The sequence below is a fragment of the Coprinopsis cinerea genome, assembly GCF_000182895.1.
Source record: "Coprinopsis cinerea okayama7#130 chromosome 3 map unlocalized cont3.3, whole genome shotgun sequence".
Classification (NCBI taxonomy): domain Eukaryota; kingdom Fungi; phylum Basidiomycota; class Agaricomycetes; order Agaricales; family Psathyrellaceae; genus Coprinopsis; species Coprinopsis cinerea.
In genome coordinates this window covers 2,599,924-2,627,104 of record NW_003307542.1, presented here as the reverse complement: position 1 = coordinate 2,627,104, position 27,181 = coordinate 2,599,924, and the positions used below count along the sequence as shown (strand labels likewise).

At 51.4% G+C, this 27,181-nt stretch overlaps 13 protein-coding genes across 13 annotated transcripts; 9 read left to right on the top strand and 4 right to left on the bottom strand.

Annotated features, from left to right (window-relative positions):
- Positions 1-424: 424 nt before the first annotated feature.
- Positions 425-1,212, top strand: CC1G_14251 (hypothetical protein; the record flags this gene model as incomplete). The annotated part of the gene is made up of 2 exons (XM_002911674.1): positions 425-709; positions 1,195-1,212. The coding sequence occupies 2 exons, from the start codon at positions 425-427 to the stop codon at positions 1,210-1,212; spliced, it is 303 nt and encodes a 100-aa protein (XP_002911720.1).
- Positions 1,213-1,745: 533 nt separating this feature from the next.
- Positions 1,746-3,694, top strand: CC1G_03233 (hypothetical protein; the record flags this gene model as incomplete). Its single annotated transcript, XM_001830644.1, has 9 exons — positions 1,746-1,886; positions 1,965-2,151; positions 2,208-2,288; positions 2,342-2,403; positions 2,464-2,796; positions 2,858-2,929; positions 2,981-3,198; positions 3,248-3,446; positions 3,497-3,694. The coding sequence occupies 9 exons, from the start codon at positions 1,746-1,748 to the stop codon at positions 3,692-3,694; spliced, it is 1,491 nt and encodes a 496-aa protein (XP_001830696.1).
- Positions 3,695-3,894: 200 nt separating this feature from the next.
- CC1G_03232 (hypothetical protein) lies at positions 3,895-5,493 on the top strand (the record flags this gene model as incomplete). Its single annotated transcript, XM_001830643.2, has 8 exons — positions 3,895-4,184; positions 4,250-4,361; positions 4,449-4,680; positions 4,744-4,813; positions 4,873-4,909; positions 4,962-5,124; positions 5,183-5,299; positions 5,357-5,493. The coding sequence occupies 8 exons, from the start codon at positions 3,895-3,897 to the stop codon at positions 5,491-5,493; spliced, it is 1,158 nt and encodes a 385-aa protein (XP_001830695.2).
- Positions 5,494-5,680: 187 nt separating this feature from the next.
- On the bottom strand, positions 5,681-6,750 carry CC1G_03231 (vacuolar ATP synthase proteolipid subunit). The gene is made up of 7 exons (XM_001830642.2): positions 6,666-6,750; positions 6,492-6,603; positions 6,352-6,429; positions 6,253-6,289; positions 6,117-6,195; positions 5,881-6,057; positions 5,681-5,819 (listed from the first exon to the last, which is right to left on the bottom strand). Exons 1-7 carry the CDS (start codon positions 6,742-6,744, stop codon positions 5,722-5,724), a joined length of 660 nt encoding a protein of 219 aa, XP_001830694.2. The 5' UTR covers positions 6,745-6,750; the 3' UTR covers positions 5,681-5,721.
- A 12-nt stretch (positions 6,751-6,762) lies between these two features.
- CC1G_03230 (ADP-ribosylation factor-like protein 3) lies at positions 6,763-7,873 on the top strand (the record flags this gene model as incomplete). Its single annotated transcript, XM_001830641.2, has 6 exons — positions 6,763-6,853; positions 6,903-7,024; positions 7,086-7,170; positions 7,224-7,388; positions 7,443-7,677; positions 7,846-7,873. The coding sequence occupies 6 exons, from the start codon at positions 6,763-6,765 to the stop codon at positions 7,871-7,873; spliced, it is 726 nt and encodes a 241-aa protein (XP_001830693.2).
- Positions 7,874-8,432: 559 nt separating this feature from the next.
- Positions 8,433-12,305, top strand: CC1G_03229 (isoleucine-tRNA ligase; the record flags this gene model as incomplete). Its single annotated transcript, XM_001830640.2, has 13 exons — positions 8,433-8,454; positions 8,508-8,689; positions 8,745-9,165; positions 9,216-9,502; positions 9,560-9,867; positions 9,920-10,018; positions 10,069-10,195; positions 10,249-10,415; positions 10,472-10,663; positions 10,716-10,799; positions 10,851-11,283; positions 11,335-11,556; positions 11,613-12,305. 13 exons carry the CDS (start codon positions 8,433-8,435, stop codon positions 12,303-12,305), a joined length of 3,237 nt encoding a protein of 1,078 aa, XP_001830692.2.
- Positions 12,306-12,868: 563 nt separating this feature from the next.
- CC1G_03228 (hypothetical protein) lies at positions 12,869-13,652 on the bottom strand (the record flags this gene model as incomplete). Its single annotated transcript, XM_001830639.2, has 2 exons — positions 12,869-13,167; positions 13,220-13,652. 2 exons carry the CDS (start codon positions 13,650-13,652, stop codon positions 12,869-12,871), a joined length of 732 nt encoding a protein of 243 aa, XP_001830691.2.
- Positions 13,653-13,847: 195 nt separating this feature from the next.
- On the top strand, positions 13,848-15,477 carry CC1G_03227 (hypothetical protein; the record flags this gene model as incomplete). Its single annotated transcript, XM_001830638.2, has 4 exons — positions 13,848-14,320; positions 14,374-14,574; positions 14,629-14,850; positions 14,907-15,477. 4 exons carry the CDS (start codon positions 13,848-13,850, stop codon positions 15,475-15,477), a joined length of 1,467 nt encoding a protein of 488 aa, XP_001830690.2.
- Positions 15,478-16,445: 968 nt separating this feature from the next.
- Positions 16,446-18,442, top strand: CC1G_03226 (formate dehydrogenase; the record flags this gene model as incomplete). The annotated part of the gene is made up of 12 exons (XM_001830637.2): positions 16,446-16,451; positions 16,518-16,592; positions 16,644-16,689; positions 16,760-16,851; positions 16,920-16,954; positions 17,089-17,116; positions 17,256-17,348; positions 17,413-17,499; positions 17,554-17,728; positions 17,780-17,823; positions 17,873-18,272; positions 18,326-18,442. The coding sequence occupies 12 exons, from the start codon at positions 16,446-16,448 to the stop codon at positions 18,367-18,369; spliced, it is 1,125 nt and encodes a 374-aa protein (XP_001830689.2). The 3' UTR covers positions 18,370-18,442.
- A 457-nt stretch (positions 18,443-18,899) lies between these two features.
- Positions 18,900-21,052, bottom strand: CC1G_03225 (histone acetyltransferase NGF-1; the record flags this gene model as incomplete). Its single annotated transcript, XM_001830636.2, has 5 exons — positions 18,900-19,095; positions 19,159-19,574; positions 19,625-19,936; positions 19,985-20,590; positions 20,693-21,052. The coding sequence occupies 5 exons, from the start codon at positions 21,050-21,052 to the stop codon at positions 18,900-18,902; spliced, it is 1,890 nt and encodes a 629-aa protein (XP_001830688.2).
- Positions 21,053-21,671: 619 nt separating this feature from the next.
- On the top strand, positions 21,672-22,665 carry CC1G_03224 (hypothetical protein; the record flags this gene model as incomplete). The annotated part of the gene is made up of 5 exons (XM_001830635.1): positions 21,672-21,897; positions 21,953-22,115; positions 22,180-22,405; positions 22,459-22,508; positions 22,560-22,665. 5 exons carry the CDS (start codon positions 21,672-21,674, stop codon positions 22,663-22,665), a joined length of 771 nt encoding a protein of 256 aa, XP_001830687.1.
- Positions 22,666-22,940: 275 nt separating this feature from the next.
- Positions 22,941-24,537, bottom strand: CC1G_03223 (peptidylprolyl isomerase B; the record flags this gene model as incomplete). The annotated part of the gene is made up of 12 exons (XM_001830634.2): positions 22,941-23,267; positions 23,358-23,396; positions 23,458-23,522; positions 23,573-23,621; positions 23,672-23,713; positions 23,770-23,780; positions 23,835-23,896; positions 23,951-23,985; positions 24,040-24,065; positions 24,116-24,254; positions 24,317-24,339; positions 24,393-24,537. The coding sequence occupies 12 exons, from the start codon at positions 24,535-24,537 to the stop codon at positions 22,941-22,943; spliced, it is 963 nt and encodes a 320-aa protein (XP_001830686.2).
- Positions 24,538-25,595: 1,058 nt separating this feature from the next.
- Positions 25,596-27,167, top strand: CC1G_03222 (hypothetical protein; the record flags this gene model as incomplete). Its single annotated transcript, XM_001830633.1, has 2 exons — positions 25,596-25,814; positions 25,872-27,167. The coding sequence occupies 2 exons, from the start codon at positions 25,596-25,598 to the stop codon at positions 27,165-27,167; spliced, it is 1,515 nt and encodes a 504-aa protein (XP_001830685.1).
- Between the last annotated feature and the right edge of the window lie 14 nt (positions 27,168-27,181).

Below are 27,181 nucleotides of genomic sequence, written 5' to 3'. Positions count from 1 at the left end.
GAATCTGGAACTGTCCCCGAATTCTTCAGCGCAAGAACCACAATCCGACCGCACGAAAGGCGCGGGTTTCCAAGGAGCTGGAAGAGAGATACGAAGATGGACTCGGTGAACCCATGATCCGACTGTTTCAAGCTTCACCTACTCTCAGTTTAAGTGGAAATCATAGACTCGCGTTGAAAGAAAGGATTGAACCCGGACGTTTGGACTTAAAAGGGCCCAACCCACCCGTGCCAGGGTGACTGCGGGGGAATTATTAGTCCCAATCCAGACGGGGACGGTTACACGACCGTATTCGTGCTTTCGTTCGCATTACCGATTCAGTCGGGGGTCAGGATAAAAGTAGCGTCTTAATTATACTTAAGACCAGCGCTGTCAGCCAGAAGCCTGAGGCAAGCTCCCCGATGAGTTCACCGTGGATTTGAAAATGAGAGAGAAAGGTCGAGCTGCTTCGCGATCGTGCATCTTCATCCTTTGGAATGTAGGTGGGCTGGAAGTTACAAGTCCCGCCATTGGTACTCTCAAGGATGAAGGGGGATCCACTATGGACCACCCTATCAACTCGAGCTCGAGTGCTTCACACTCTCCTACCCACTACGAGAACATCGCCCTGGTATGCAGATGTAGGGAGGGAGATTGGTTTGATTGGCCAGGAGCGCAGATCCAGTCCCCACTCTTTTTTACGATTGGTCTCGATAGAGTTGTCCACGAGGTACGTGCAAGGAAGCTGTTCCCATTGAAACGTGCTTCACAGACGAGGACAGGCAGTTTACACACCGTTATTGAATGTATTGTAACGGCAGGGAAGCGCCCACAAGGGAGTAGTGACATCCTTATCTCGTGTCAATCAGGCAAATTGAATCGATAGAGCTGTCTACGTGACCACCAACTCCTTCTCTGCAAAAGAATTCGCCTGAGCCAGGTAGTTGGGAATAACGCCGGATATAGGCATCAGGACAGGCGCCTGACGCGAGCATCTTGGAAGGTTGCCATCCCGAGCCAGCCTCCAGATGCTACCCTCTGGTGCCAATTGAAGTTTAAACATCGGCACCGTGAAGTTCAGGTGTCGTTATCCTGTCCCGCGCGGCAGCTCGAGGGCGGGCGAATGTGGCAATTCAGAATGTCAATGATTGAATACAGGAACACTCTTTCTCCACAAATATCTGACTCTTCTATTATGGGATAAAACCCAACAAGATCCGTACCCAGCTATAGCCCCTGAAAGCCTGTACGGCAGGCTCACGAAATCCTTCTGCACCCATTCGATTCCAACCACATCTGCCAACAGCCGTTTTCCGGGCAACAAAGAGGGGATGGAGCTCACATGGGCACCCCGGTGCGCACAGCGTACATGACCATCGTACAGTATCTCTATGTCTTTTTGGCCATGTGCGGAATATATAGGCGCGCAATCCCCCTCACAGTTCTGGAAAGTTAAAAGTTTCTCCCGCCAGCCACAGGTTAGTTAAGCGCCCAATCGTGGGAACGCGGGATCTTTTGTGGTTGCCGATGGCGGCCAATTTCTGCTTCCAACCTTCGAGTCAACTTCAATTGCCTGGATTCTGTGACTTCCTGTTCTGTCCTGACAAGTCACAGAACAGTGAGTATACGAGACTTACGTGAACCAGAAAAGGTGTATCTGTGAGTTAACCTGTTTCGCTTCTAGAACTCGTTCGTGTGACGAGCATAATTTTGATCCCAGGAAAATTCTCCATCCACAGAGTCTCTGCACAATCATACTGAACACAATGACCGACCGTCCTGATTCTGAGGCGTTCATACAGTGGTTCTTGAACCACAATGGTACGATGGACCGTGAAGCCATGGGAATCGCGGACTTTCCTGCTGCCGAAGGAGGTCGTGGAGCAGTTGCCCTGAAGGACCTGCCTGTATGGATTGCAACTTCGATTCCCACCTCGAGGGGTCTTTTTTGACCAAGATCTAATTCTTCATCTCTGCCTAGCTAGGAAGGACACGTCCTATTCACCATCCCACGCGCTTTAACTCTCTCAACACGTACATCTCGGTTACCTGAACTGTTCGGTCTCGAGGAATGGAAACGCTTGAAACTGCATCAGGGTTGGGCTGGACTCATGCTCTGTATGATGTGGGAAGCTGCACAAGGAAAGGAGTCGAGATGGGCCGGTTATCTAGGTTTGTAGGAAGCGCGTGCAGAAAGACCACGAGCATGGCTGATCCTCTCTTCTCAGATATTCTCCCTGCGGCCTTCGATACACCCATGTTTTGGAACGAAGAAGACCTCTCTGAGCTAGCGGGAACGTCGATAGTTGGTAACCACGTTTTTCATCCTCAACTATAGGACGTCATTGACGTTTTTGTGCAGGGAAATTGGGAAAGGAAGATGCAGAAAGGGATTACGACTCTAAGATTAAGCCAGCTATCGCAGTAAGCATCACAGATCCGTGCTCCTTCCTCGCATCTCCGCTGACCAGTCTCGTTGAACAGAAAAGGCCGGAGCTATTCGCTCAAGGGGAAGTCTATTACTCTCTAGAGAGATACCACACCATGGGAAGTCGGATACTTTCAAGAAGTTTCACGGTTGAAAAGCGGGACGGGGAGGAAGAGGAAGAAGACGGTGCAAATGCCGACAACGCAAAGCATGCTGAATCCGAAAACGATTCAATGGACGTAGATGAAACTCCATCCAAGGCAAATGATCTTGAACAGGAGGAGAATGAGGATGAAGATGAAGATAACGACGAGGGCGAGGATGATGCATCTGATATAGCCATGGTTCCAATGGCAGATATGCTCAATGCAAGATTTGGGACCGAGAATGTACGCGCGGTTATTCAACCTCTGACTTGACTATCCACCTGACACGGTTTCATTCCAACAGGCCAAGCTGTTCCACGAGAAAGAGGTGCTCAAGATGACGACAACAAAACCGATCCGAAAGGGTGAACAAATTGTACGTCACAAAGTGCATCCTACCGAACCGGTAATCCAACCTTGTTCATAGTGGAACACATATGGGGATCTTCCCAATGCCGAATTGCTGAGACGATACGGGCATGTTGATCTGCTCAAGCTCCCAGATGGAAGAGAAGGGAACCCGGGGGATGTGGTTGAGCTGGGAGCTGATATCGTCGTCGATGTCGTGAAAGAGACGAACGGCCGAAGCACTAGCGATGCATTAGCCGAGCGCATCGACTGGTGGCTCGAAGAGGGCGGAGATGAGTACGTGAACCTTGCTAAGTTCGTATTTCCCTACTCACCCGGGCTTAAGCGTCTTCGAGTTCGACTGGGACCTTGATCTTCCACCAGCGGCTCTCTCGTTGGTTCGACTTCTCCTTCTCCCTGACAATGACTGGAAGAAGGCCCAGAGCAAAGGCAAACCACCAAAGCCAAAGGCGGATTCTGACATTTTGCTCGTCCTCGAGAAGGCCATTGAAAAGCGCCAAGCCCAATATCCTACCGCTATCCAGGTATGTTGCCATCTTTCCCAGCAATTGTCCGCTCCTTACACGACGTCCAGGACGACGAAACCCGACTTCAAGGTGAACTTTCATTAAATGCCCGACATGCAACGGTAGTTCGCTTGGGTGAGAAGCGGATTCTGCAGGCTGTGCTTAATAAAATCCGCTCTGCGCTCGAGAAAGACAAGGCGCAAGGCAGTGCGGCAAAACGGAAAGCCAAAGCCCAAGACGATGGCAAAAAGAGGTCGAAACGATAGAACATATGTCATCCCTAGTCTAGTGCACCCATGCTATGTCGGGAGGTCGGAAATAGAATATGACCTCCGCCCGAGGTTGTTCTTGGCGACATAGTTATAGTAACGCCGCAGCGATGCGGTGCAACCGCACCCAACTGCGCATGATCTCTTTATAATATTCCACCGTTGATGCTGCCTTCATAATTTCCTTGACCATCGCCATGTCTGAACCTGCGAAACCAGCTGCCTCATCACCCGTCCAGAGCCCGCCTGAAGTGGCAACAACAACGCCAACAAATTCACCACCGGAGGCGTCCAGATCATCGCCCAATCCGTTCCTTGATAACGAGGTCGTCGAGGAACCGCGGGAACACGCCTCTCCTCCACCGTCGGTGAACACTGTGACAAGACCCACCTCCCAGCCGTCGCCTGATACTACGGAGAATGTAACGACCGATCCAGCCATTGCTGAATTGAAGGCCATGTTCCCTGATTATGATGATATCATCTTGTACGTCCAGCCTGAGCGCTTCACAGGGACGCAACGCCTCACCTCCTCGACTCTTCTTACACCAGGCAATCCGTCCTCGAAAGCGCAAATGGCAATCAAGCTGCTGCAATCGAGATTCTCCTGGGCATGAGCGACCCCAATTACAAGAGCGAGGCTCCGCCACCCCAGGCTGCAATGGTGAATATTAATGTTACGTCTGATTCGGAGTGAGGATCGTTGGGTGTACTGATTACCGTGTGGTGATTCTACCACCTTCTTTCTTAGTCCCAGACGGAGCTGGACGAGCAGTTGGCCAGGCGGTTGATGCTGGAGGAGCAGCAGCAGCTTCAGTGGAGTCCGAATGCTGCCCCGGGTTTGGGACCACAACGCCGAAATTCTCGGTATGGCCAACCTCAGGTCGGATCTCCTGCTGTTGCTCCTCATAGTGCGGGTGCTACTTCGGGAGATAAGGATACCATGGCTGAACTCCAGGAGCAGTTCACAAAGGTTGCGGAAGGTACAATCTGTTTATGCGTTATCTCGAAGGTCCAGAACCTAATCGCGTTTGCTTTTTGTCCAGCCGGAAAGAAGACTTTTGGCAATATCTTTACCAAGGTGAAAGCCAAGATCCAGGAATTCGAACGTGGAGGGTAGGTTGGACGTTCCTTGTTCCTTTCTTATACCTCGTTTGAAGCAATTGGACTAACAGATTGGTGGTGAAGGTCGGATTCTGGTCCATCGACACAGTGGGTTGGAGGATACGATCCTCACGGACATCCTCAACAAGGCTATCCCCAGCAAACTCCGTACGCGCAGTACCATGGAAGTGGTGCTCATGGGCAACAGCAGGCAGCTTCCTATTACGATCCTAATTCTCCGATCACCCTCTCATCGTCCCAAGCGACACCACCACAAGGGACACCTGCGCCCGCAGTGCAAGGATACGACGCGACACCTTCAGGTGATTATTCTTATACCATATCTCCCCAGACGAAGAGGCAAGCTAACCCCGTCGAAAGCGGCTTCCCCGCCTCCCGCCGCAGCTCGGGCTGCCTCACCCCCAGTCACCCAGACTGCGACACCCAGCGCTTCGACTGTTCCTCCACCCAATCCTGCTGCAGTGCCCCTTGACGGAGGTACGTAACTGAGAATAGTCTTTGTGCCTTGATTAACTGACATGTCTTTTGGCTCAGGGAAACTTGGATTGCTTCCAAAGCGTCCAGTGTCGCTCATCCGCGATCCGCCATCTGGACAGCAACAGAAGCGGGCGGATGACAGCGACGACGATCTGGAATACGCAGAGAATCCCTTTGAGGATCAGAAGAAGTAATTGAAGCTGGGAAGATGTCAATCCTTGATCGTGTAATTTGTCTGAATTGTTGAATGGTCGTTTGCATTTGTATATTGGGACAATTTGATACCCTGTTGGCCTGGAATTCGAGTCGGTGCAAACGGACTTCTCGTGGCTCGAGAATTGGACACAGACGGATGGTGGTAAGGAATGTCTGTCGGTCGAAAGTACAGTCCATTTGGTATCGGTATGTACGGCGCCAATAAGTTAAGCAACGTATGGGGAAACCATTGCCCTGGCAGAAGTCGCCGCGATACCTGCAGCTGCCTGGAAGTCTCCCGCCGATCCTACCATGATTAGGCCAACTGACAAGGGAAAATTCCATGAGTAATGTCATTTATTACAAAGCGAAGATGGTGAACGTACCAATGAGACCGAACAGGCCAAGGATACTTCCGAAGACCTCCACAACAAGAATCTTGACGAACAAATCGGGGTCTGCTGCGTCACCCAACGCTGCGGTCGAACCTGTGACACCGACGCAGACACCGCACAGAAGGTTGCAAGCACCGACTGTCAAACCACCCCAGAAGAGGGCAAATCCTGTCGAGATTGGCAGTTGAGTATTGCCAAACGAGTTGGAAATGGAACATTCCACACACCTGTGTAGTAGTTTTCACGGGTGTAGAGTACGTCCTCGGCGACGTTGGTGAGCTTCGCGGAGTAGACGATTCCAATGATCTGCGGTGGTCGGTTGGTTACTTTGTTCGCTCAGAAACGTTGACGCCAATGACTGACCACTCCGTAGATAGCAACGACCTCACAGAAAATGATACTGTAATATTAGAGTCAAACTGCTGTTCATTCCTCTCTCCTGAAGCTGAATTGCTTGCGAACCTAATCAAGTTTTTTGTGGTAATTCGTGGTGTGCGTACACCTCCACCGAGGATGGAAGAACCTGTCAAGAAAATCCCCCTGGAAATTCGAGGGCGCGGTAATTAGGGAGTGCGCAATTCGAGACAGCAATGGGGACGCACCATGCAGCACCAGCAACACTCAGTCCAATGCAAAGACCAATCCCCGTCGCACCCCAAGCATAGGGACTGATTTCTTCGAGGAATCGTCCGACGTTGAAGGCTTCACCCGAACCTGGTGTGGTGCTTCGTCAGTTACCTGGTAATTGTTCACAGTGCACAGACTGGCAAGCGTACCAGTGAACAGTAAGTATAAAGCGATAACTGTTATTAGAAAAGAAGGGAGGCCATAAGTGTAGTAGGAGTATAGACCCATGTCGTGGTGTAGTCCGGAATGACGCTACAGTCCAACCTCACTGCGTTCGTGATTGCCTCCTCCGCCGCTGTTGTTGGGCTCTGTTTGCTCTCGGCGATCTGGTCGCGACGTCAGTGTCCCGGCACTGTTTGCTCCTCTCATGTACCATCTATTGAAAGGCTTCCACGAATACTTGACGAGGTGTGTGAAGCGCTGTGTCGTTCGAGGACGAAAGACTGACATAGTTAGGAAGGAAGAGTTTAGTGTGATTATCATCGGACTGGATGGGGCTGGAAAGACGGTATACTTGCCCTCTTCAACTCTTACACCAGGACTGGATCAGTCTAATGGAAAGCGGCTAGACACTGCTGGAGAAGATAAAGACGCTGTATAATGAAACCCCGGGACTGACGCCGGATAAGATTGGTCCAACGGTCGGGCAGAACAGTACGGGACTATACCTGGTTTCTGGAGGCTGCTCGCTCATCAAGTGGCCTTAGCTGGAAAGATTACTCTCCCTTCGACTATCCTACAATTCTGGGATCTAGGAGGACAACGCGGTATCCGCAATATCTGGCCAAAGTATTACGACGACTGTCATGCTGTGGTCTATGTCATCGACGCCGAGGACCGCGAACGATTGGGAGAAGGTTGGGAAGTGTTCGGTGTGTTCTTTCCGTTTAGTCTCTCGTCTTTCCATGCTTATCGAATCTATGTAGACTCTGTTCTCTCCGCACCTCAAATCCTAGGTGTTCCGCTACTCCTGCTGGCCAACAAACAAGATTCCCCCCTTAGCCTCTCAGTAGAAGAGATCCGAAATGACTATGAAGATTGGCATCAAAGGAAATTGGAGAGTGCGCGAAGGGATCGTTTTGGCGAGACTGAGCATGCTGTAGCAGCGCGGCGTGAGCGATTGGCGAGTTTGGATGTTATGGGCGTTTCCGCTTTGGAAGGGTATGTTCCCTTGCTCTAAAGCTTAAATGCTTATTGACGGAAATGCGGATGCGTGTAGGACTGGTGTAAGGGCGGCTGTTGATTGGTTGTTTCTCAGAGTACAAAATAGTAGAAGGTGATCAGAAGCACAATCTGGGCTTTCGCCACTTTACTGACATCGACTTCCAGGGACGCGCAGAAGAATGGCGGTAATTGACTTGCTGGATCCATATCTCCTGTCATAATGCCAAGGCATCTCCTGAGCAGTGACAAATTTTAGCACTTCCTGGAGAAAGCTCGAGCGCCACCTTGAAGAAGTGTCGAGCACAATTTTTTACTGTCTCTCGGGGCAAGTCTTAGACAAAGCTGCATCTTTCCTTGGGAAAAGATGTGTGGAAGTGAGCGAACGCGAATGCAGTTTTGAGCTGGTTGGCGTTCGCCATTGCGATTGTTTGCATCACGCCATACAAAGAGGGGAATGGATCTAATAATTCCATAGCATAAGAATATCTCACTTATGTATTGGCTGGCTTTCGTTCCGGGAACGAGGAGGACTGCAAGGTACCCCGCAAGCGCCCTTCGGAGCAGCGAGCCCGGCGGGCCGATGCCGTCTTTTGATCCGAAGACCGGCGGGGACGATTTCCGCTCGATAATGATGGCTTGACTCATTTGATACGATAACAAGTTACTATTGCTTTTCTCCCTGAGCCAGTGTATCTGACTCTGTTCAAAACCCTGTGGGCAGCCGCTCTTTTGCCCAAGTGCCGTCGTCAACCATGGCGTTCCCTGCACATGACAGTGAGTATTCTCTGAACCATGAATGTGACTGTTTCTGACCCTAGCACGACTAGTTGGCGCCCAGTTCGATTTTCCAAAAGAAGAGGAAAAGGTCCTCCAGTTCTGGAGAGACATAGACGCGTTTCAGACCAGTCTTAAGCTGTCTGAGGGTCGACCAGAGTACTCTTTTTACGACGGACCACCATTTGCCACCGGTCTTCCTCATTACGGCCATTTGCTCGCTGGAACTATCAAGGTGCGCCCCTTGTTTTCTCGAACACAATCGTGTTCTGAGCAGCTAGGAACAATAGGATATCGTCACTAGACACGCCCATGTCAGCGGCTACCACGTTACCCGACGCTTTGGATGGGATACTCATGGTCTCCCTGTCGAGCACGAGATCGATAAACGATTGGGCATTACCGGAAAAGAAGATGTTATGAAGATGGGAATTGACAAATACAACGCCGAATGTAGAAGCATCGTCATGCGATATTCGAGTGAATGGCGCCGCACCGTAGAGCGGATGGGCCGATGGATCGACTTCGACAACGACTACAAGACACTTAACCTCTCGTTCATGGAATCCGTGTGGTGGGCATTCTCCGAGTTGCACAAGAAGGGCATGGTATATCGTGGTCTTCGAGTGATGCCCTACTCGACTGGATGCACCACCCCTCTCTCCAACTTCGAAGCTGGACAGGCATATAAAGATGTCAGCGATCCTGCGAGTACGTATGGTTTTAACATGACTTGGATTCCATCCTTGATGTCCTTGCAGTTACCGTCGCCTTCCCTTTGGTTGATGACCCTTCAACCTCCCTCTTGGCATGGACCACCACACCTTGGACTTTGCCCTCCAATTTGGGTCTTTGCGTTCACCCCGATTACACTTACATCAAAATTCACGACGCTGAGCGTGATCAGAATTTCATCATCCACGAGAACCTCCTCCGCACACTCTACAAGGACCCTAAGAAGGCCAAATACAAGAAGTTGGCACAGTTCCAGGGTGCGGACATGAAGGACTGGAGATACGTTCCCTTGTTCGATTACTTCACTGAGCAGGTACGGAAACCAAACCGAAATCGATGACCCGTTTCATCACTCACCTTGGTTGGCTAGTTCGAGGACAAGGCCTTCCGGGTCCTTGTTGATACCTATGTCACCGACGCCGATGGTACAGGTATCGTCCACCAAGCCCCAGCCTTCGGTGAAGACGATCACCGTGTTGCTATTGCTCACGAGGTGTTGCGCCCCGACGAGATGCCTCCCTGCCCCATTGACGACAAGGGTCACTTTACAAAGGAAGTGCGCGACTTTGAGGGTCTCCATGTCAAGGCCGCAGACAGCCCCATCCAGAAGGCATTGAAGGCCAAGGGTCGACTCATCGTTCAGTCTACTCTTAAGCATAGTTACCCCTTCTGCTGGAGGTGAGATACTTCACCCAGCCTTTTCTGCCAAGAGTCTCACGTATGTTTCAAGGTCGGGTACTCCCCTCATCTACCGTGCCATCCCAGTGTGGTTTGTCAAGGTTTCTCCTATTGTCGAACAATTGGTAGCAAACAACGAAGAAACGCGATGGTAGGGGGCTTTTCCCATCTCCTCGAGTCAGGTTCTCATTACGATCACAGGGTTCCATCCTTCGTCGGCGAACACCGCTTCGGCAACTGGCTGGCGAACGCTCGCGACTGGAATGTTTCCCGAAATCGGTACTGGGGAACTCCCATCCCTCTCTGGGTCAGCGACGACTTTGAAGAGGTGAAGCCAACGCAACAAATGTCATGAGTTCAATGACTGACGAACTTTGCCAGATCGTCTGCGTCGGCTCCGTTGAAGAGCTGGAAAGACTGTCTGGAGTCAAGGGCATCACTGACCTTCACAGAGACAAGATCGACCACATCACTATTCCCTCTCAAAAGGGCAAGGGTGTTTTGAGGCGTGTCGAAGAGGTATTCGACTGCTGGTTCGAGTCGGGAAGGTAAGCACGCGCTGAGATTATCAGGGAAGTGATACGAATAACCTTGCTATCGATAGTATGCCATATGCCCAACTCCACTACCCATTCGAAAACAAAGAGCTCTTCGAGAAGACATTCCCTGCCGATTTCGTCTCCGAGGGTATTGACCAGACCCGTGGTTGGTTCTACACTCTGTTGGTTTTGTCCACCCACCTCTTCGGACGAGCTCCTTGGAAGAATTTGATCGTCACCGGATTGGTCCTCGCTGCGTTAGTCCTTCTGCCATGGTGTTTCTCCTTTCCACTCATACATTCCTTGTAGTGACGGCAAGAAGATGAGCAAGAGCTTGAAGAACTACCCTGATCCCAATCTGATCATCGACAAATATGGTGCTGATGCTACCCGGTAAGGCATTCCCGCCGAGACTCAGGAATGATGGTCTTATCATCCCCATAGAATGTTCTTGGTCAACTCGCCAATCGTTCGCGGCGACAACTTGCGCTTCCGCGAGGAAGGTGTCCGGGATGTCATTTCCCGTGTGCTTCTCCCGTGGCTCAACTCCTTCAGGTTCTTCCTCGGCCACGCTGCGCTTTACAAGAAAGCATTCAAGGAAGATTTCGTCTACAATGCCCATGCACCCCTCCCCAACAACGTCATGGACCGCTGGGTTCTGGCTAGATGTCAATCCCTCATCAAGTTGGTTACCCAGGAGATGGCGGCGTACCGACTTTACACCATCATCCCCCGATTGCTTGAGCTCATTGATGAGTTGACGAATTGGTATATCCGATTCAACCGTAAGCGGTTGAAGGGAGAGGATGGAAAGGAAGATACCTATGCTGCTCTCAATACCTTGTTTGAGACCCTCTTCACCCTTTGCCGAACTATGGTGAGTCGGGCACCAACTTCGCACTGGGAAATGTGCTGATTGGGTCGTTAGTCCTCCTACACTCCTTTCCTCACGGAGAACCTCTATCAAACACTCAAGCAGTACATCCCTAAAGATCCTAAAGCAGGAGATGTTCGCTCTGTGCACTTCCTGCTCTTCCCCACCGTCAAGGAGGAGTACTTTGACGAGACCATCGAACGCCAGGTCAAGCGCATGCAGGCGGTCATCGAGTTGACTAGGAATATCCGTGAGAGGAATAACATTTCCCTGAAGGTGCGGGCATCCCCCTTTCTACTTTTGCCCCTGTTGGCTGACGAGTATGCTTGCAGGTCCCTCTGAAGGAGTTGCTCGTCTTCCACCCTGACCCCGTCTACATCGCCGACATCCAATCCCTCGAACGCTACATCAAATCCGAACTCAACGTCCGCGATGTCGTCTTCACCTCTGACGAATCCTCATCGGGTGTCCGCTACAAGGCTGTTGCCGACTGGGGTGTGTTGGGCAAGAAGCTGCGCAAAGACCTCGGCCGGGTCCGCAATGCCCTCCCCAATGTCTCAAGCGACGCTGTCAAATCCTATGTCGAAACCGGCAAGATTTCCGTCGACGGTATCGAGTTGGTCGAAGGCGACCTCCAAGTGCAACGTTTCCTCGAATTGCCTGCTGGCCTTGAAACTCAGTTCGCGACGCAGACGGATAACGATGTCGTTGTGAGGTTGGACATCCAGATCCACAAGGACCTCCAGAGTGAATGGCTCTCCCGGGAGTTGACCAACCGCATCCAAAAGTTGAGGAAGAAGGCAGGGCTGCAGGCTGTTGACGAGGTGGATTACTTCTACCAGTTCAAGGATGACGACGGGGCCGACATCTTGGCTGCCATTGAGGAGAACAAGGAAGCCATTTTGAAGACTGTTCATGGTCTTCCTAGAGATGTCAAGGAGAAGAATCCGGCCAAGGAGGTTATCGCGGAGGAGGAGCAGGAGATTGCGGATGTCAAGTTTGTGTTGACCCTTTCGAAGCCTTGAAGTGGGGCGTGGACAAAGGAAGATAAGGAATGGAATGTAATGAATACGAAGTGTAAATTTAGGCGATATGTTTAATAGATCTTGGGAACCTCGAATTAGTGTTGCTCTCAGAGTTATAAAAGGTGAAGTTCGGAATGCTAGATCTAAGGTTCCTGGAACCTCCTTTCCCCTTCCACCGCCATGTCATTCCTCGTTTCTCCGCGTTGCTCTTCAACGTTAAGATCGCATTGCAAAGCGGTGTGCGATTCTCTCCCATTCGATTAATGGCCGCAATGGCTACAATACAAGCGATAGTCGAATACATAGATGGGCACTCGGGCCTTGCTGCGACTTAAAAGTCAAGACAGTGTCCAGGGGAGGGGCGGGAGAGTGTCGGCAGAAACGAAGAGGCGCAAGAAGCCTCTTGCAGGCCGAGGGCGGGCCTTCAATAGCCTAGGTGTCGAAGGCTGTTTGAGCCGTCCTGATTGTGTCCACGGCGATTAGGCTTGGTGTCGAGTTGGGGGCTTATCAAGGCGTGTGTGTACTAGTGTCGCAAGTCCGGATGCGATCTGGTTGGGGAGGAACTACTTTTTGCTCGTTCCAAACCCAGAAAAGCCCATCATAGCAGCCATCTCGGCGTCCTCGCCAGTTGGTTCTGCTATCATTTCCATTCGCTTCTGTTCCTTCTCGGCCTTCTTCTCTGCTTTCTTTTGCTCGCGAGCAGCCCGTTCCTTGGCTCGGATTTCAGCGAGTCGCTTGTCAAAGTCGAAGTCTTTGGCAGAGGATGCGGCTTTAGTCTTTTCGCGGAGGTAAGCTATGCGGGCTTGAACCTGGGCTAGTGTCGAACGTTCTATCTTTGTCGACTGGCCAATGGCGCGAAGGTCTACAGAGGTGCGTCAGCTCGAGACCATCGCCGCGGAGGAAGGAAGACGTACGAGCTCTACTGTTAATGTGATCCAGGTATGCAACGGTGTCTTTGTATGTTCTATTACAAGTCTCGCAATAGAAGCCGGGCTGCCCTGGTCCCCGTCCACCTGGGTTCTGCACGACCATGGTCTTCCCCAAGTTCTTGTCAAGTTCCAGAGGTGCTTCTCGAGCCTTCATCAGCTCGGTAGGTTTTGGTAAATCCTTCTTCGTCCCCTTGCGTGGTCTTTTACCTGGAACATCAGTCAGAGGATCGAAACCTAGGGAAGGGGAATAGGCCACTGTACCTTGCTTTAACCGTTCCTCGTTCTCCTTCATTCGTTCGCGTTCCTCGTCATCTTTCCGCTTGGCTCGTTCTGCAAACTCTTCCTTGTCCCACTTCTTCCTGAAATCTGTGTCGGAGGCTCGCTGGGCGCCATAGGCGCTGCCTGCCTTGTCTGCCATGGTGGTCGGTGGGGTCAAACGAGGGAGGGCTTGGCCGGCGGTAATGAATATTGGTCATGTGATCATTATTTGGCGCCACGGTGGGGCGCTGCGAGGGTCCAGTTTGGCCGCTTGGATTTGGGTTCTTCTGGTTTATATTCTCTTGATGCTTTCTAGAGCCCCGCCCAGAGCGCTTTTGCGGTCGTACGAGCAGAAATGGTCGCCAACGACGTCCACTACGATCCCGCCAGCGTCGTCTTCCCACTGCCATATCGCGTCTTCTTCCTCATCGGTGTTGGGCTTCTCGGCTGGGCCACCAACCTTCATGGACTCTACAAACTGGACGTCGACGTCGTGGGGGCTTTAGAGCTCAGGACCGAAGGATACCAACCACGATTACCACTCACAAACCATCGGAGACCGTCGCTCATTGGCCAGAGCAATGGCTCCGCAAGGTCGAATACCTTTATGGCGACCCCGACATTTTATCAATCATTGTATCGACTAATACTGACATATTCTGGAATATGTCTAGTCTCTTGGACTCTCTTTCGTGCATCAACAGGAGACAACCCATCTCTAGTGGATGCCTACGGATACATCCCCGCCCTGACCGCGTTGATCATGGTCTTCATCCTCCTCACGCCCTACAACATCTTTTTCAGGGAAGAGCGGGCCAAGTTCATTCAGTGGGTCACACGACCACTATTTCTGAAATCCCCTCGCTGACTGACCATCACAGAGCTATTCGAAGATGTTTCCTCTCGTCAATGAATACCCCAATCCAATTCTCAGACGTCATTCTCGCCGACATCGGTACCTCGTTCTCTAAAGTTATTGGCGATGTATGGCTCTCGCTATGCATGATAATACCCGGAAATACCATTCTAAATCCCCCTCCTCAAGTTGGACTAGCCCGATGGATTCTACCAACTCTAATGAGGTGCGTGCTTTTCGCTGACTCCGTTCAATCTTCTGTGCTTACACTCTTGATCAGCTTCCCGTATCTCGCGCGTTTCCGCCAATGTGTGATAGAGTATAACCTCTCCTCAAATGAGAGCACACGACCGCTTTTCAACGCGATTAAATACGCCACGGCATTTCCCGTCATCTATCTGTCCGCTGCTCAAAGCCTTGTAGTGGCAGACCTGGTACAGAAGCGCGGAGATACAGTCCTCAGCGATCCCTGGCACGGCGAACATCGCCTGTTCCGGTTATGGTGCGTGGATATACAGGATATACACCTATTCCTAGACTGACTAGCATGCTCTCTAGGCTTCTTGCGGTTTTCGTCAACTCGTTCTATTCCTTTTGGTGGGACGTCACGAATGACTGGGGTCTGGAGCTGCTAAAGCCAGAACCGTCTGTGCCTCAGGAACGACAACCGCCTAAAAGACTCATCCTTCCTCGTCTTCACTCCAGTACCCCTTTAATCAGCCGAGAGACAAGCCCTGCTTCAGATACAGAGCGGGATCGATCACCCCGTATCAGCGAGTCCAGTCCTACTCGCGGCCGATCGCGGTATGGCTTACGACAGATCCTTCTTTTCCCTGCCTTCGTCTATCCCCTCTTCATCGTCGTTAACCTAATGCTACGGATGGCATGGACTGTCCGACTAGCAGCGCACCCTAGCACCACCAGGGATGGATCTATGACTGTCTTCTGGATGGAGGTAGCAGAAATTACTCGCCGCTGGCTCTGGGTGTTCGTCCGCGTGGAATGGGAGGTTATCAAAAAGATAGGGGAAGGAGAGCCTCAAGCAGATCCTGATTACCTGTACTCTCATCCTCCTTCCAGCAGTGAAAGTTTGTCTGCGAGAGAGAATTCCCCGGGCATGAAGGAGTGAGCGGCCAGTCCGCGTAATCTGTTTTAGATGTATTGTGAGTTCTATAGGTTCACCTCGTTCTGTGTGACAAATTGCTAAATCTTTCTTGCAGATACACCTATTGTAATGAGCCTCTGCTGCACGGACTTCGCATATTTAAAGCTACGGACACTGCATGCATCTTTTCTCGCCTTCCCAACTTCTTGTAGGGACGAGTGCCTTTGTCATTCTCCCGCATATCAAACTCCTTCAAAGCTTCTCTCTACTTCTTTTCTCGTTAGGGTTTGTTCTTGGTAACAGTGACATTTAGGGGAACCTGCGCTCGCACTTGAGTCAACACCACTGGCAATGTCAGGCAGGTACATGTTCATTGTCCCGACTTATTTTCCATGGCAAACTAAACTATATTCGTCTAGCACAGCACATTGCCGACCGTTGACATCACGGGCGGATGACTCCATTTCGCAATGATGAACGACATCTTCGTCCGGAAATGACATAAACCACTCTTTAACTTCATCCTAAGGAGCATACCGGACCCAGGGAAGACCCCCAAGGACATTCCACGTGATGAAGTGGAGAGGAAGTTGTCGGGAGGGAGGAGCTACGAGATGTCAGAAGGCCTGTTGCCGTAGCCATTGGTGGATTTCCGAGCCCACAGAAAGGTTGCCCATGTTCTCATTGGCGCGTCGATGGAACTTCTCTATTCCATGGACTGTCATCTGATGCTCTGTAACGGCTTGACTGCTCAGGTGGTTCCCCTTCATTCCTTGTCCGTTGTGGCTCGTGGATCTGAGACTTTCATCCCCCAAATCAGGCCGGAGTAAATAGGCCAGAGTTGCAAAAGCCCGGGTAATGGTTGGGCCTTCCTGCCTGCGGGTTCATCAGGGACCTAACTCCCGAAGGCTTATTTAACAGTTAGGGTTTAAGCTCTGGTGACTTCAATACTCCCCTCCTCCATTCTCCTATCGCTTCCCGCGTCTCGCAACATGAAGGTATGTAACTCTTTCGTTAGCGATGGGGGTCATCGCTCTCGACTTAGGGAACACCTTCCGTCATAGGTCCTCGCTATTCTCTACGACGGTGGCAAAGCTGCTGAAGAAGAGCCTCGTCTCCTCGGTACTACCGAGAACAAGGTGACAACCCCCACGCCCGCGTCCCCGTTGTTCTAATCCATGCTTTTCCAGTTGGGCATCAAGGATTGGCTCGAATCCCTTGGGCATGAGCTTGTCGGTAAGTCCAGCATTGCTTTGGGCTGGATGAGAAACTAATGTATTCCTCTGCAGTACGTCGCCCATCACAGCGGTCCACCCTGCTAGCACACAGCGAGCGATTATCCAGGTATCCAGCAGCAAGGAAGGCCCCGATAGCGACTTTCAAAAGCACATCGTCGACGTGAGTCGCTGTACCCTTTTACGCCATGTACTTCATGGTCATTAATGCCGCCATTTAATTCCATTTAGGCTGAAGTATTGATTACCACCCCGTTCCATCCTGGGTATGTATCTGGTTCACCCCACTTTACCTTTCTCCGCGGCTGCGGCGTCAACGCCTATCTAATCTATCCCTTCTTCTCCCCCTGACATGTGTTGCATTGCTCAATTGGTCTTATTTTATCCCGCACATCTAAAGGTACCTGACCCGGGAACTCATTGAGAAGGTGAGAGAAGTTCGAATTCCTTCGGTTTCACCGATGTTCTCAGCTCAACGAGTCGGACCGCCTTCTTGGGGTGGTTCGACGGTCCTTTTCCTGGGCTTTTTGCTTTTCGAACAGGGTACTGATCCTCGCTTGGTTATAGGCTAAAAACCTGAAGTTGTGCATCACTGCTGGAGTTGGTTCCGATCACATCGACTTGAACGCCGCTGTCGACCATCGTATTCAAGTATTGGAGGTGAGGACAACCCTATAGATCCTGTTTAGCTTGGAGGTGCTGATTGACGGATGGCGGCTGATAGGTCTCTGGCTCCAATGTAGTATCTGTCGCCGAGCATGTCGTTATGAGTATCCTCTTGCTCGTCCGCAACTTTGTTCCTGCTCACGAGGTAAGTGTCCTCCCTAACTGAATGCCCCTAGGAAAGGGACTAAAACTTAGTTAGATGATTGAGCGTGGTGATTGGGAAGTAGCTCGTATTGCACGAAACGCTTTCGACCTGGAAGGCAAGGTCGTTGGAACCATTGGTGCTGGCCGAATTGGATATCGTGTCCTTCAGCGACTCTTACCCTTCGACTGCAAGGAGCTTTTGTACTATGACTATGCTCCTCTTCCTCCTGGTTGGTGTCTTTTGCTACCCACCTGGTTTTCATTGCTCAATGGTCTACCAGCTGCCGCTGAGGCCGTCAAGACCCGCCGTGTCGAGGATCTCAAGGTGTGCCCTAGTTCTCTTGTGTGGAAAGGGAGTTAACCTCGGAATCCAGGACTTCGTCTCCCAATGCGACGTGATCACTGTCAACTGCCCCTTGCACGAAGGAACTCGTGGCCTCGTCAACGCGGACCTCCTCAAACACTTCAAGAAGGGTGCTTGGCTCGTCAACACTGCTCGCGGTGCCATCTGTGACAAGGATGCCGTTGCTGAAGCCCTCAAATCCGGACAACTCTCCGGCTACGCAGGCGATGTGTGGGACGTCCAGCCAGCTCCCAAGGATCACGTCTGGCGTACCGCCAAGAACCCGCTTGGAGGAGGAAACGGCATGGTTCCTCACTACTCAGGTACGACTTTGGATGCGCAGGCCAGGTATGCGAATGGCGCGAAGCAGATTTTGGAGAACTATCTCAATGGGAAGGCGCAAGACCCCCAGAACATCATCGTCGGTCTTGGTGTGTTATTTTGTTATTGTGACTTTACTCGCCAACTAATCCGTCTTGTGCAGGTCGCTACGAGACCACAGCTTATGGCCAACGCGACAAGAAATGAAAGGGGATGGCCCTCGGATGATTAAATTGAACACAGACCCGTCTTGTCCTTGTAAATATTATACCAAGATGTACACTGACAGGAAGGAATCAAATCGTGCGTTAAAGTGTCATTACTACGGTGCCTCTTACAGTATTGTGATGGTAACACTAAGCAGAGTAAGGCTGGCTGGTAAGGCAATAGGGGTGCTAATGTACATACATGAACGAATAAATAAATAAGCGACAGCTCGGAACGTAGAAGGTAAGTAGGTGAACCCGGGGTAATTACAGCTAAACAACATATGCGTCCGGACAAAGAACGCAGAGACAGGAGAAAGGAAACCTCTGCATACGAGGACTACCGATCCCGCACATACCCAGGTAGCAGACGCTTGAGTAATTGCTCCATCTTGTTGGCCTTCCTGTGATAACTTGATGTCTCGGGGTTGTACAATCTGCAGTTGTCGAAGATCAATAAGCAGTCGTCGACAAATTGTTCCACGTTCTTGTAGTGATTTGCGTGGAGTTTGTTTTCGATGGTTTCGAAATCTATGTCGGCGGTAAGCATGATGAGAACGTGAGAGGTGTGTCATGCTTACCCATTGGATGCTTGATAACGTCGAAGTAATCCGGGACTGCTTCGATTGTAACCGGGGTTTGGAAAGGCCAGGCATGGCTGTCGGCTCGTAACGTGGCCAGTGTCTTCTCCATAAGATGGTGATCTGGGCTCTTGAGATTCCGTAGCCTGTTGAAAAAGTCCGTTTTTGTCAACGCTCCGCGGGGCGAAAGGCAACAAAAAGGAACGTACTCTTTATCCATCTCCGGTGTCCACCCCGATTCTCTCAGTCCCGGTACATCTCTCGGATCCACGGTGACACCCTCAGGCTGACCAGGCTGAAACTGCGGCAACCCAGGGTACACAATGTGCGCTCTCGACATCTGCCTGATCTTCTCCAAAATAGCATCATGCTGCTCGTTAAATATTCGCTTCTTCTCCAAGTAGTCCACCTTGGGTATCATCGTGCATTGCATGATCGTACCACCCTCGTAGTCCTTGATATAACCCGCCCAAACGGATTTGTCAAGGGTGATTTCTTTGGTAAAACCTTGTTTCTCGAAGTAGCCGACGGCGTAGTTGTCGGCATAGGTGAGGAAATGGTTCATGTCGGGGTATTCTTTTCGGATGTGGGCTTTGAAGTAATCCATCAACATGCCTCCGTATCCCTAGGAGTATGGGTCAGAATACGAGAAAGGATGAGGAAGGTTGGATATACCTTTTCTTGATCCGCTGAGTTGGTTGCAAAAAACACGATTTCCGCGAATCCTCGATGAGGAAACGGTCGAAAACAGATCCCTCCCACTACTTTGTAGCCTCGCTTGATGATAGCGAGTGACCGCGAGTTGTCATCGTATACTAACCGAGAGATGTATTCTCGCGGCATTACTGGTAGTTGTTTTTGGAAGAGCGTCTTCAACCCGGTCAGAATGATCAACGAGCGAGGTTCACCGTCCTGTTTCACCGGGACGACCTGGATGACGCCTCGACGGAGTTCCACGGATGATATTTTCTCAGCCCTTTGTCCTGTCTTTCTTTAGGTGAGTGATGGCCAATACAGGACAACATCCAGACTTACTGGTACAACGGGTCGTGCGGCCGTTGCATCTGCTAGGACCGCAGCCTCAGCTTTCTCCTCCTTGACCTTCTTGTGTCCGTTGACGCCATTTACTTGCCCATGTGGCTTATCGTCGTCCTCGTCGTCATCATCGTCGCTAGCAATGGTATGCACCCTCTTAGCCTTCTTTCCGCCAGCCTTGCCGCTCCTACTTCGCTTGGAAGGTGTGGTACGCTTTGCTTTCCCCAGTACAGATCTTCCGGGAGCGTTTGCTCCCAGTAACCGTGATGCTAGTGGTTTGTCTTCCTCTTCATCGGAGTCATCGTCTTCGTTCTCCTCTGGGTCGGGGTCGTCTACTGCTTCACTTAGAGATGATGTTGAGGCTCGCCGTTTCCTACCTGACAGTGCAGATGAAGGATCGAGTTCGCTGAGGGATGATGATGCAGGGGACGAAAGTGGAACGCTCTGCCGACGTTCTGCGTATGTGATGTGAGCTGTTGAGACTGGGTCAATGGGGAGGCGCTTGCCTGGCGAAATAGACTCCCGTTTGTAGGGTATGACCATTTGCTTCCGGAGGTTGTTAATGTCATCATCGGTATATTCAAAGTCCAGCAATCGTCCAGAGTCCTGTTTCATAGATTAGTGGCGGTCTCCGACCACAGATAGAATGCTATACCTAGGCCGATTGCATTAGAAAAAAGGACAATAACAAGGTCAGAGCGGACATACCTTGAGCAATTCATCCATACGGATGGCAAGAGCAGCTCTCCGCTTGAACTCCCTCTTTCCAAGCTCATCCTCATCCGCGTGGTGTGATTTACAATCATGACCGCATGCACAGATCTCCAGGTAACCCGAGGCAGGTATTCCGTCGTCTTCGTCGTCCGATTCGTTGAATAGGTGCGAGTAGTCGTCCACGCCAGAAGACTCGTCCTGGACGTCCATGACGATTCGCACACCTTTGGGCGGGTGCATTCCCTGACAGCTGCTTGAGCACACCGCGCATGGCGAGTGTCGTGCAATCTTCACAGCAAGCAGGGAGTTGTGGAGGGCGAAAATGTCGCTCCCCGTGGGGTAAGCGAGCTTCATGACGCTATAGTATTCAAAGAGTCTTCAATGCGCGGGCTGTTCAGGTGTGTCCAGTCCCTCAACAACGCTGATAAAAGTTATCGGCCGTGGTCTGCTCGTCGTCGTTGTTGAAAGAACCGTCGTCGCATGTACGTCGTGGAAGATGTCCAAAAGGCGTTAGTCCTGTCGCTGTTGACAGTAATGGCCAAAGAGTGTCGGTCGTTGGTGTCGGTATTGGTCGTTGCTGGACGTTACATTCGACGACGTCGAGGGTTGATGATGCGGACGGGGCTGTGGGCTCGCTGTGATCGGTCAGTGCGCGCCAAATTGGCGCTTCTGCTTAGTCAGAAAAGGCGGGATGGGCCGACGCCCGCCCTTTTGCCAAGCCTGACGCGCTCTTTACCCTTGACGACGATGTCGACCTTCTGCAGAGCTTCCAGAGGCTGCCTGGACGACGATGGCTGGTTGGTGCTCTGGTGGAGCGGGTGTGAACGATGATCTCTGAGGTTTCTTATTCCCAGCATCAAAAGGCCGCGAACCCTAATTAGTCCCACCATGGGTCGCTGAATTTCCCTTGACCCGCACCATTACCACAACGACGAGCAGGCTTTCTTACCGTCTGTCTGTTTCTGAATATGAAATGACTAGACCTTCTTCTGGCTTCTATGGACTGGCGTCCCTCTTCGTATGTCTTTTCGGCAACACACTGGCACAATGGATAGACTATCCACCTGACGGTTTGGCGACCTTGACACACTACACCCTACCTCGAGGCTACGTAGCATCCTGCGGATGCACTCCCGAGACTACACATTACCCTACAGCTGCACTCTCCCAGATGGCCTACGGTAGTAGCGCTAATTACGGTACGCGATCCCTGTTTTGAGTAACAGAAATATTCGAATTGACAGACCAAACCAGGTCCCGCATGCGGCAAATGCTTCAAGCTGACCTTGCTCAACCCCATAGTCGCGACCCCTCCCTTCTACCCTGAAGAAACCAAAAGCATAGTTGTCAAAATCGTCGATCTCTGTCCTCTCTCAGAGTCGGGTTGGTGCTCGGGAACGACCAAGAGGACTAATTCGTGCGTACCTCTGTGGCCGCGCCTCCAGAAAGACTTTGACGCACCTTTATTGGTCCTGTATCAGTGCCGGTGCTCAGCTCAACTTCGACCTTGCCTACCCCTCCAAAGCAATCCCTGATGACTTCTTCCCTCACGACGAGGAGTTGTACGGGTACAAAGACTTTGGGGTCTGGAATATCACGTACTCCGTCGTTCCATGTCTCCAGTCATGGGAAGGCCGCAAGAACAAGAAAGCGCTTGGAAGTGTGGACGCACTAGGATCCAGTGGTTGCTGTCCTGCCGATCCCACAGTAAGCTTTCTGCCCTTCTGCGAAGGTACTACCGCGATCTGACGAACCAACAGGGCAATAGCAACGATACTTGTACTTCTTTCTCTGACCAGAACGGTCTCCCGTAAGTGCGCATGCATCTCATTGCAGAGTTGACACGCTAACGTGAATCTAGGCCCGACACCAGGATTGGAGAAGCGCAATCGCTCAATCCGGTCTCGTATTATTCTAGGGTATCTTTCCTCGCGGTTCTTATCGCCAGTTTTCTCTTTGGTTTTTAGTGTTGGTCATGACTGGCTTAGAGAGAGCTAGTAGAAGTATACCCGGACCCATCTGATATACCCTCCACCAGTTTACAATTGCCGATGAAATAAATGCATTCGATCGTATGTGAAAAGCTAATAAATGTCCCTGATGCTATATGTTTCGGTCACAGATGCACATTAAAAATTTTAGCAGACCCCAAAGACTCGCTGCCATTGAGGCACCATTCGCAAGAGCTCAGTCCAATCTGTGTAGCATTTAGCTTCTTATGCGACACCCAATGAGACCTCACTTAGTACCTCTCGACATCATCGCTGGCGAGCTTCTTATACTTGCTGTCACCACCAGGAAGGAACCTCCTCAACCACCTGAATCCTCCAATCCACCAAAACACCGCTCCGGCAACCGCGCCGATCATCAGGAGGTAGACGAGGTTGGAGAAAGAGTCTGTTTGGGGGAGTGAGGGGATGGGGTTGGTGGTGGAGGACTTTTGGGTGATCTCGCCGACAGGTGGGCCAGTCAAGGGGGCAGGTGGGTCAGCTTTATCCGCTGCAGTGCCAGTTGGGCCGGTATTTTCCTTTGCCTTTTCGTCGTTTTTGCTATCGTCGTTCGTAGATCCCTAAAGGTGAAAAAGCAAAGAGATATATTGATTGTATTAAAAATTAATACTGTTCTCGGAGCATATTTAGAGCTCAGCTCGGAGAGGCACCTCTTTGCCATCTTCGTCAACAACAGTCTCAATTTCGAGCTGTAAAAGGAAGGGAGGAATGAGTATATCGGAAGGAGTATGTCATTGGAAAGACACGTACCTCGCCACAGTCGGCAATGACGACGTCCTCAGCAGGTCGGTCTCCTCCACCCTTGGGAACGTTTTCTGGAGAAGGGTTAACGGGATGTTAACAACGTAGGCCGAGTGATGCCTACCGATTGCGTGAACGACGTCCATTCCATCGAGAACCTTTCCGAAAACGACCTGATGACAGCGTCAGGAATGGATACTTGCAGAAGGAGAGCATAACTCACATGTCGGCCATCGAGCCAGCTGGTCTTGACAGTGGTGATGAACTGTAGAACACACATGTGAGCTGTGGTATTTCCTCAGAGGTTACGAGTAGACTGACGAATTGGGATCCTGAAATAAGAGTCAGTCAACTGCAATCCATGATCACGACGGGAGGGGACGAACCGTTGGTATCTTTGCCGGCGTTGGCCATGGAGAGGACACCAGGACCAGTATGGCGGAGCTTGCTGTTGGGAACGTTAAGTCAACCGGTCGTTCATGACGCTGTTGATTCCACATACAAGTTTTCGTCGGCGAACTTCTCACCGTAGATGGACTAGAGCAACGACGTCAGAGAGTAATTCGATGCCATGAAGCTGAATGAGCACACCTTTCCACCAGTTCCGTCACCACGAGCTAACAGAGTGTCAGGCTTGATCCTATTCGCAAGTAGGATGAATACTTACTGAAGTCACCGCCCTGAATCATGAAATCCTTGATGACACGGTGGAACTTGGAGCCCTTGTAGCCAAAGTCGAGTTCGGTACCATCCTTCTTCTTGCCAACAGCAAGAGCGCGGAAGTTCTCAACGGTCTTGGGAACAGTCTGGAAGGGAATTGCGTTAGAACGCGACTTTGTTAGAGCGTGCTGTCAGCGTGTCTACTCACTCCACCGAAGAGACCAATGGTGACTATTGAAAGTTTAATCAGCAAAGTTCAACACCTATGAAGCCAGCCAACGTACTTCGTCCAAGGTCCTTGTCACCATGCTTGATATCGAAGAAGACCTTGTTGGTGATTTTGGGGCCCTTTGCAGCCTCTGCAGCCTGGGCGCAGAAGAGCGCACAAAGGGTGACGAAGAAGAACGCGAGACTGAACCGACCGAACATTATGGTTTGAGGAAGAGAAGAGACTGGACGTGGCGAAGCGACTTGATCCCAGTTACCACAGTCGTGGGAACCCTGGTAGCGGACACGTATACTCGACGATGCAACTCACATCTGCGCTTATTTCCCAGACCACGTTCCCCGGGGCCGCTTAACCATGTCCACCATCGAACTTTAGATTTTGAATTGCTGGTGAACCAAGGGTAAACTAGTCCGATTGGCGCTGAGCGCTGTTATCTAATCTTATCAGGCGCAAGATGGGCGCGGCGGCACGGACGTCGGAGGCGGAATTCCACTTTCATCCCTTTCCTTGTCCTTTTTCTGTTTGAAACCAGCTGGACACCTCTACCGGGCTCGTGATACTCAGATTTTGACTTGCGAGTCCTCGAAAGTCGATATCCAACTGATTAGTTGTCCTCAAGCAAAGACAGCGCCTCAATCAAACTGCGGACCGCAGTTATTACCCCTCACACTCATTCCATTGACCACCGGGTTGAACGCCTTACCAGAGGCTCGTCGTTCAGGAGGCTTCTCAATCACTAGTTTGCTGTGCAACGTGAACGAACGCTCGTGGCCAGCATCCGAAAGAGATCCGGTGACCAAACAGCTCGAAACGGTTCAATCACACACTCACAGTCAACCGCCCGTGGCGCCATTGCTTGGACAACAACTTCGTTCGGCCCAGCTATTTATGGGGCTGTAAGAGGCTCTGATACCCCTCGTTGTCATAATGTCCCTGTACAACTACGTGGATACTCCCAATAACAACCTGATCTGTTGTATATGCAGGTATGTTCAATTGTGCTCGGTCCGTGGGCCCATTTGACTTATCCTCCAATAGAGCACCGTTCAACGAACCGACGACGACACTGACTTGTCAACACACATTTTGTCGAGAATGTATATATCGGGCACTCTCCCACCTACCGCAATGTCCTGTCGATCGCTCCCCTCTGACCAAGGAGGAGTTGGGCCCTGCCAATCCCATTGTCCGAAGTGTCAGTAGTGCCTTGCTTCAGTTACTCGAGGAATCCAGATCCCTCACCTATTTTTTCTCATAGATGGTGGACGAGCTGATTGTTGAATGTGTGTACAAAGAGGACGGCTGCGACTACAAAGGCGAACGACAACTCCTACCTGCACACCTGAAGGAGAAGTGTATGTTCTCGGAGGATGCAGAGTTCAGAAGGAAGGCAAAGGGAAAGGAAAAAGAGCACAGTGACGATCGGATCATAGGGTCAAGTTTCGCAAGAGATGATGAGCCAAAGGATTCTGACTCGGTAAGTACTTGGTGCGTCGTCCCTAGCATTGAACGGAATCCCTGACCTCTCCTGTAGGAACGATCCGAAACGTCGACCTCTTCAAATGCAAATCCCGATACTCCGTCCTCGACACCGGATACTTCACTCGGGGATGGCTCCAAAGAATCACCCAAGTCGCCAACTACTGCACGCCTCAACAAATTAACTGAACAGAATATCCTTCTCCGACATCGAGTAGATTCTCTCGAGAATGCTATGCAATTTATCAGGAAGGAAATACAGGCCGTTAAGATAATCTTGGAGCCTTGGATACGATTTGTCGAGAACAACCCCCGACCAGCAACAGCAGCGACCTTCGGCGTGAGCGAACCATTCGCACCACTGCCATCTGCATCGACTGCCCCTCCTCGGTCATCACCAGATTCTATCCCCCCGGAGGCATCCTATAGGCCACCACCCATGAATTCACGCACCAATAGCACGGCCAACGCGGACGACCTTGCATCATACTTCCCCACAGAAGACGAAGTCCGTGTTCGACCTTCTGCCCCTGTTCCCCCACCCCAGGTCCACCAACAGCCGCACCACCAACAACAACCAGACCAGCCCTCTATTCCACACCGACCGGGCCATGCCCATCACAACAGTCTGCCGATATCACCAAGTCTCGAAACGCCCTCGCACCCCCCACTCAATGTGGGCTACGCCTCAAGCGTCGGGAACTTCACTTTGAACCTTCACGGGAGCACCAATATGTATCTGCCACCGTTCCTCCCCTCCAATATTACTGCTCCTTCTCTCCCTTCTGCTTCTGCTCCCGTCCAAACCCCCGCTGGTCCCCCGCCGCAATCTGCGAGCCAACCGCAACCTTCGCAATCCACCCCACTGACTTCCGTGCCCAACTTGCAGATTAACACTCCGCTGCTCCTGCAAACCCTGCAGAGCATGCAATCGACCTCGCAGACGATAGCTTCTGCGTTAGAAGAAGTGAATCGCAAGAGCGAGCTGGCTCTCTCGCTAATAGGGGCCGGGGCAGGAGCGAACATGACGGGTGGCGGAGTCGTCGGTGAAGTTCTACGGCTCGGCGAGGAAATCATGGGTGTCCGAGCGAGCGTCCAAGGGCTGCGGATGCAGGTACATGGAATGATGATGGGTGCTGTAGGCGTTGGTGCCCCTGCTAATAATGTCGGCGCTGGGTTTATGGGAAGACCTGCTGGTGTATCTGTTTCCCCTCCGAGTGGAGGGGGAGCGGGTGTGTTGGGTGAGGAGGATCCCTCGGGTATGAGGACCCAGCCGATGCAGATGCCTCCGGGAATGCCGCAGGGTTTGCGTTTTGGTTTCCCTGGGCCGTTGGGAATAACGAAACTGTAGAGGTCTGTAACGAC

What these genes read in the sequence shown, in the direction of transcription:
- CC1G_03231 (XM_001830642.2), bottom strand. Translation starts at nt 6,744, where the DNA reads ATGGGTCTATACTCCTACTACACTTATGGCCTCCCTTCTTTTCTAATA. An exon ending in AGTGTTGCTGGTGCTGCATG is followed by an intron (nt 6,430 to 6,491) that starts GTGCGTCCCCAT and finishes TCGAATTTCCAG; the next exon opens with GGGGATTTTCTTGACAGGTT. An exon ending in ACCACAAAAAACTTGATTAG is followed by an intron (nt 6,290 to 6,351) that starts GTTCGCAAGCAA and finishes CTAATATTACAG; the next exon opens with TATCATTTTCTGTGAGGTCG.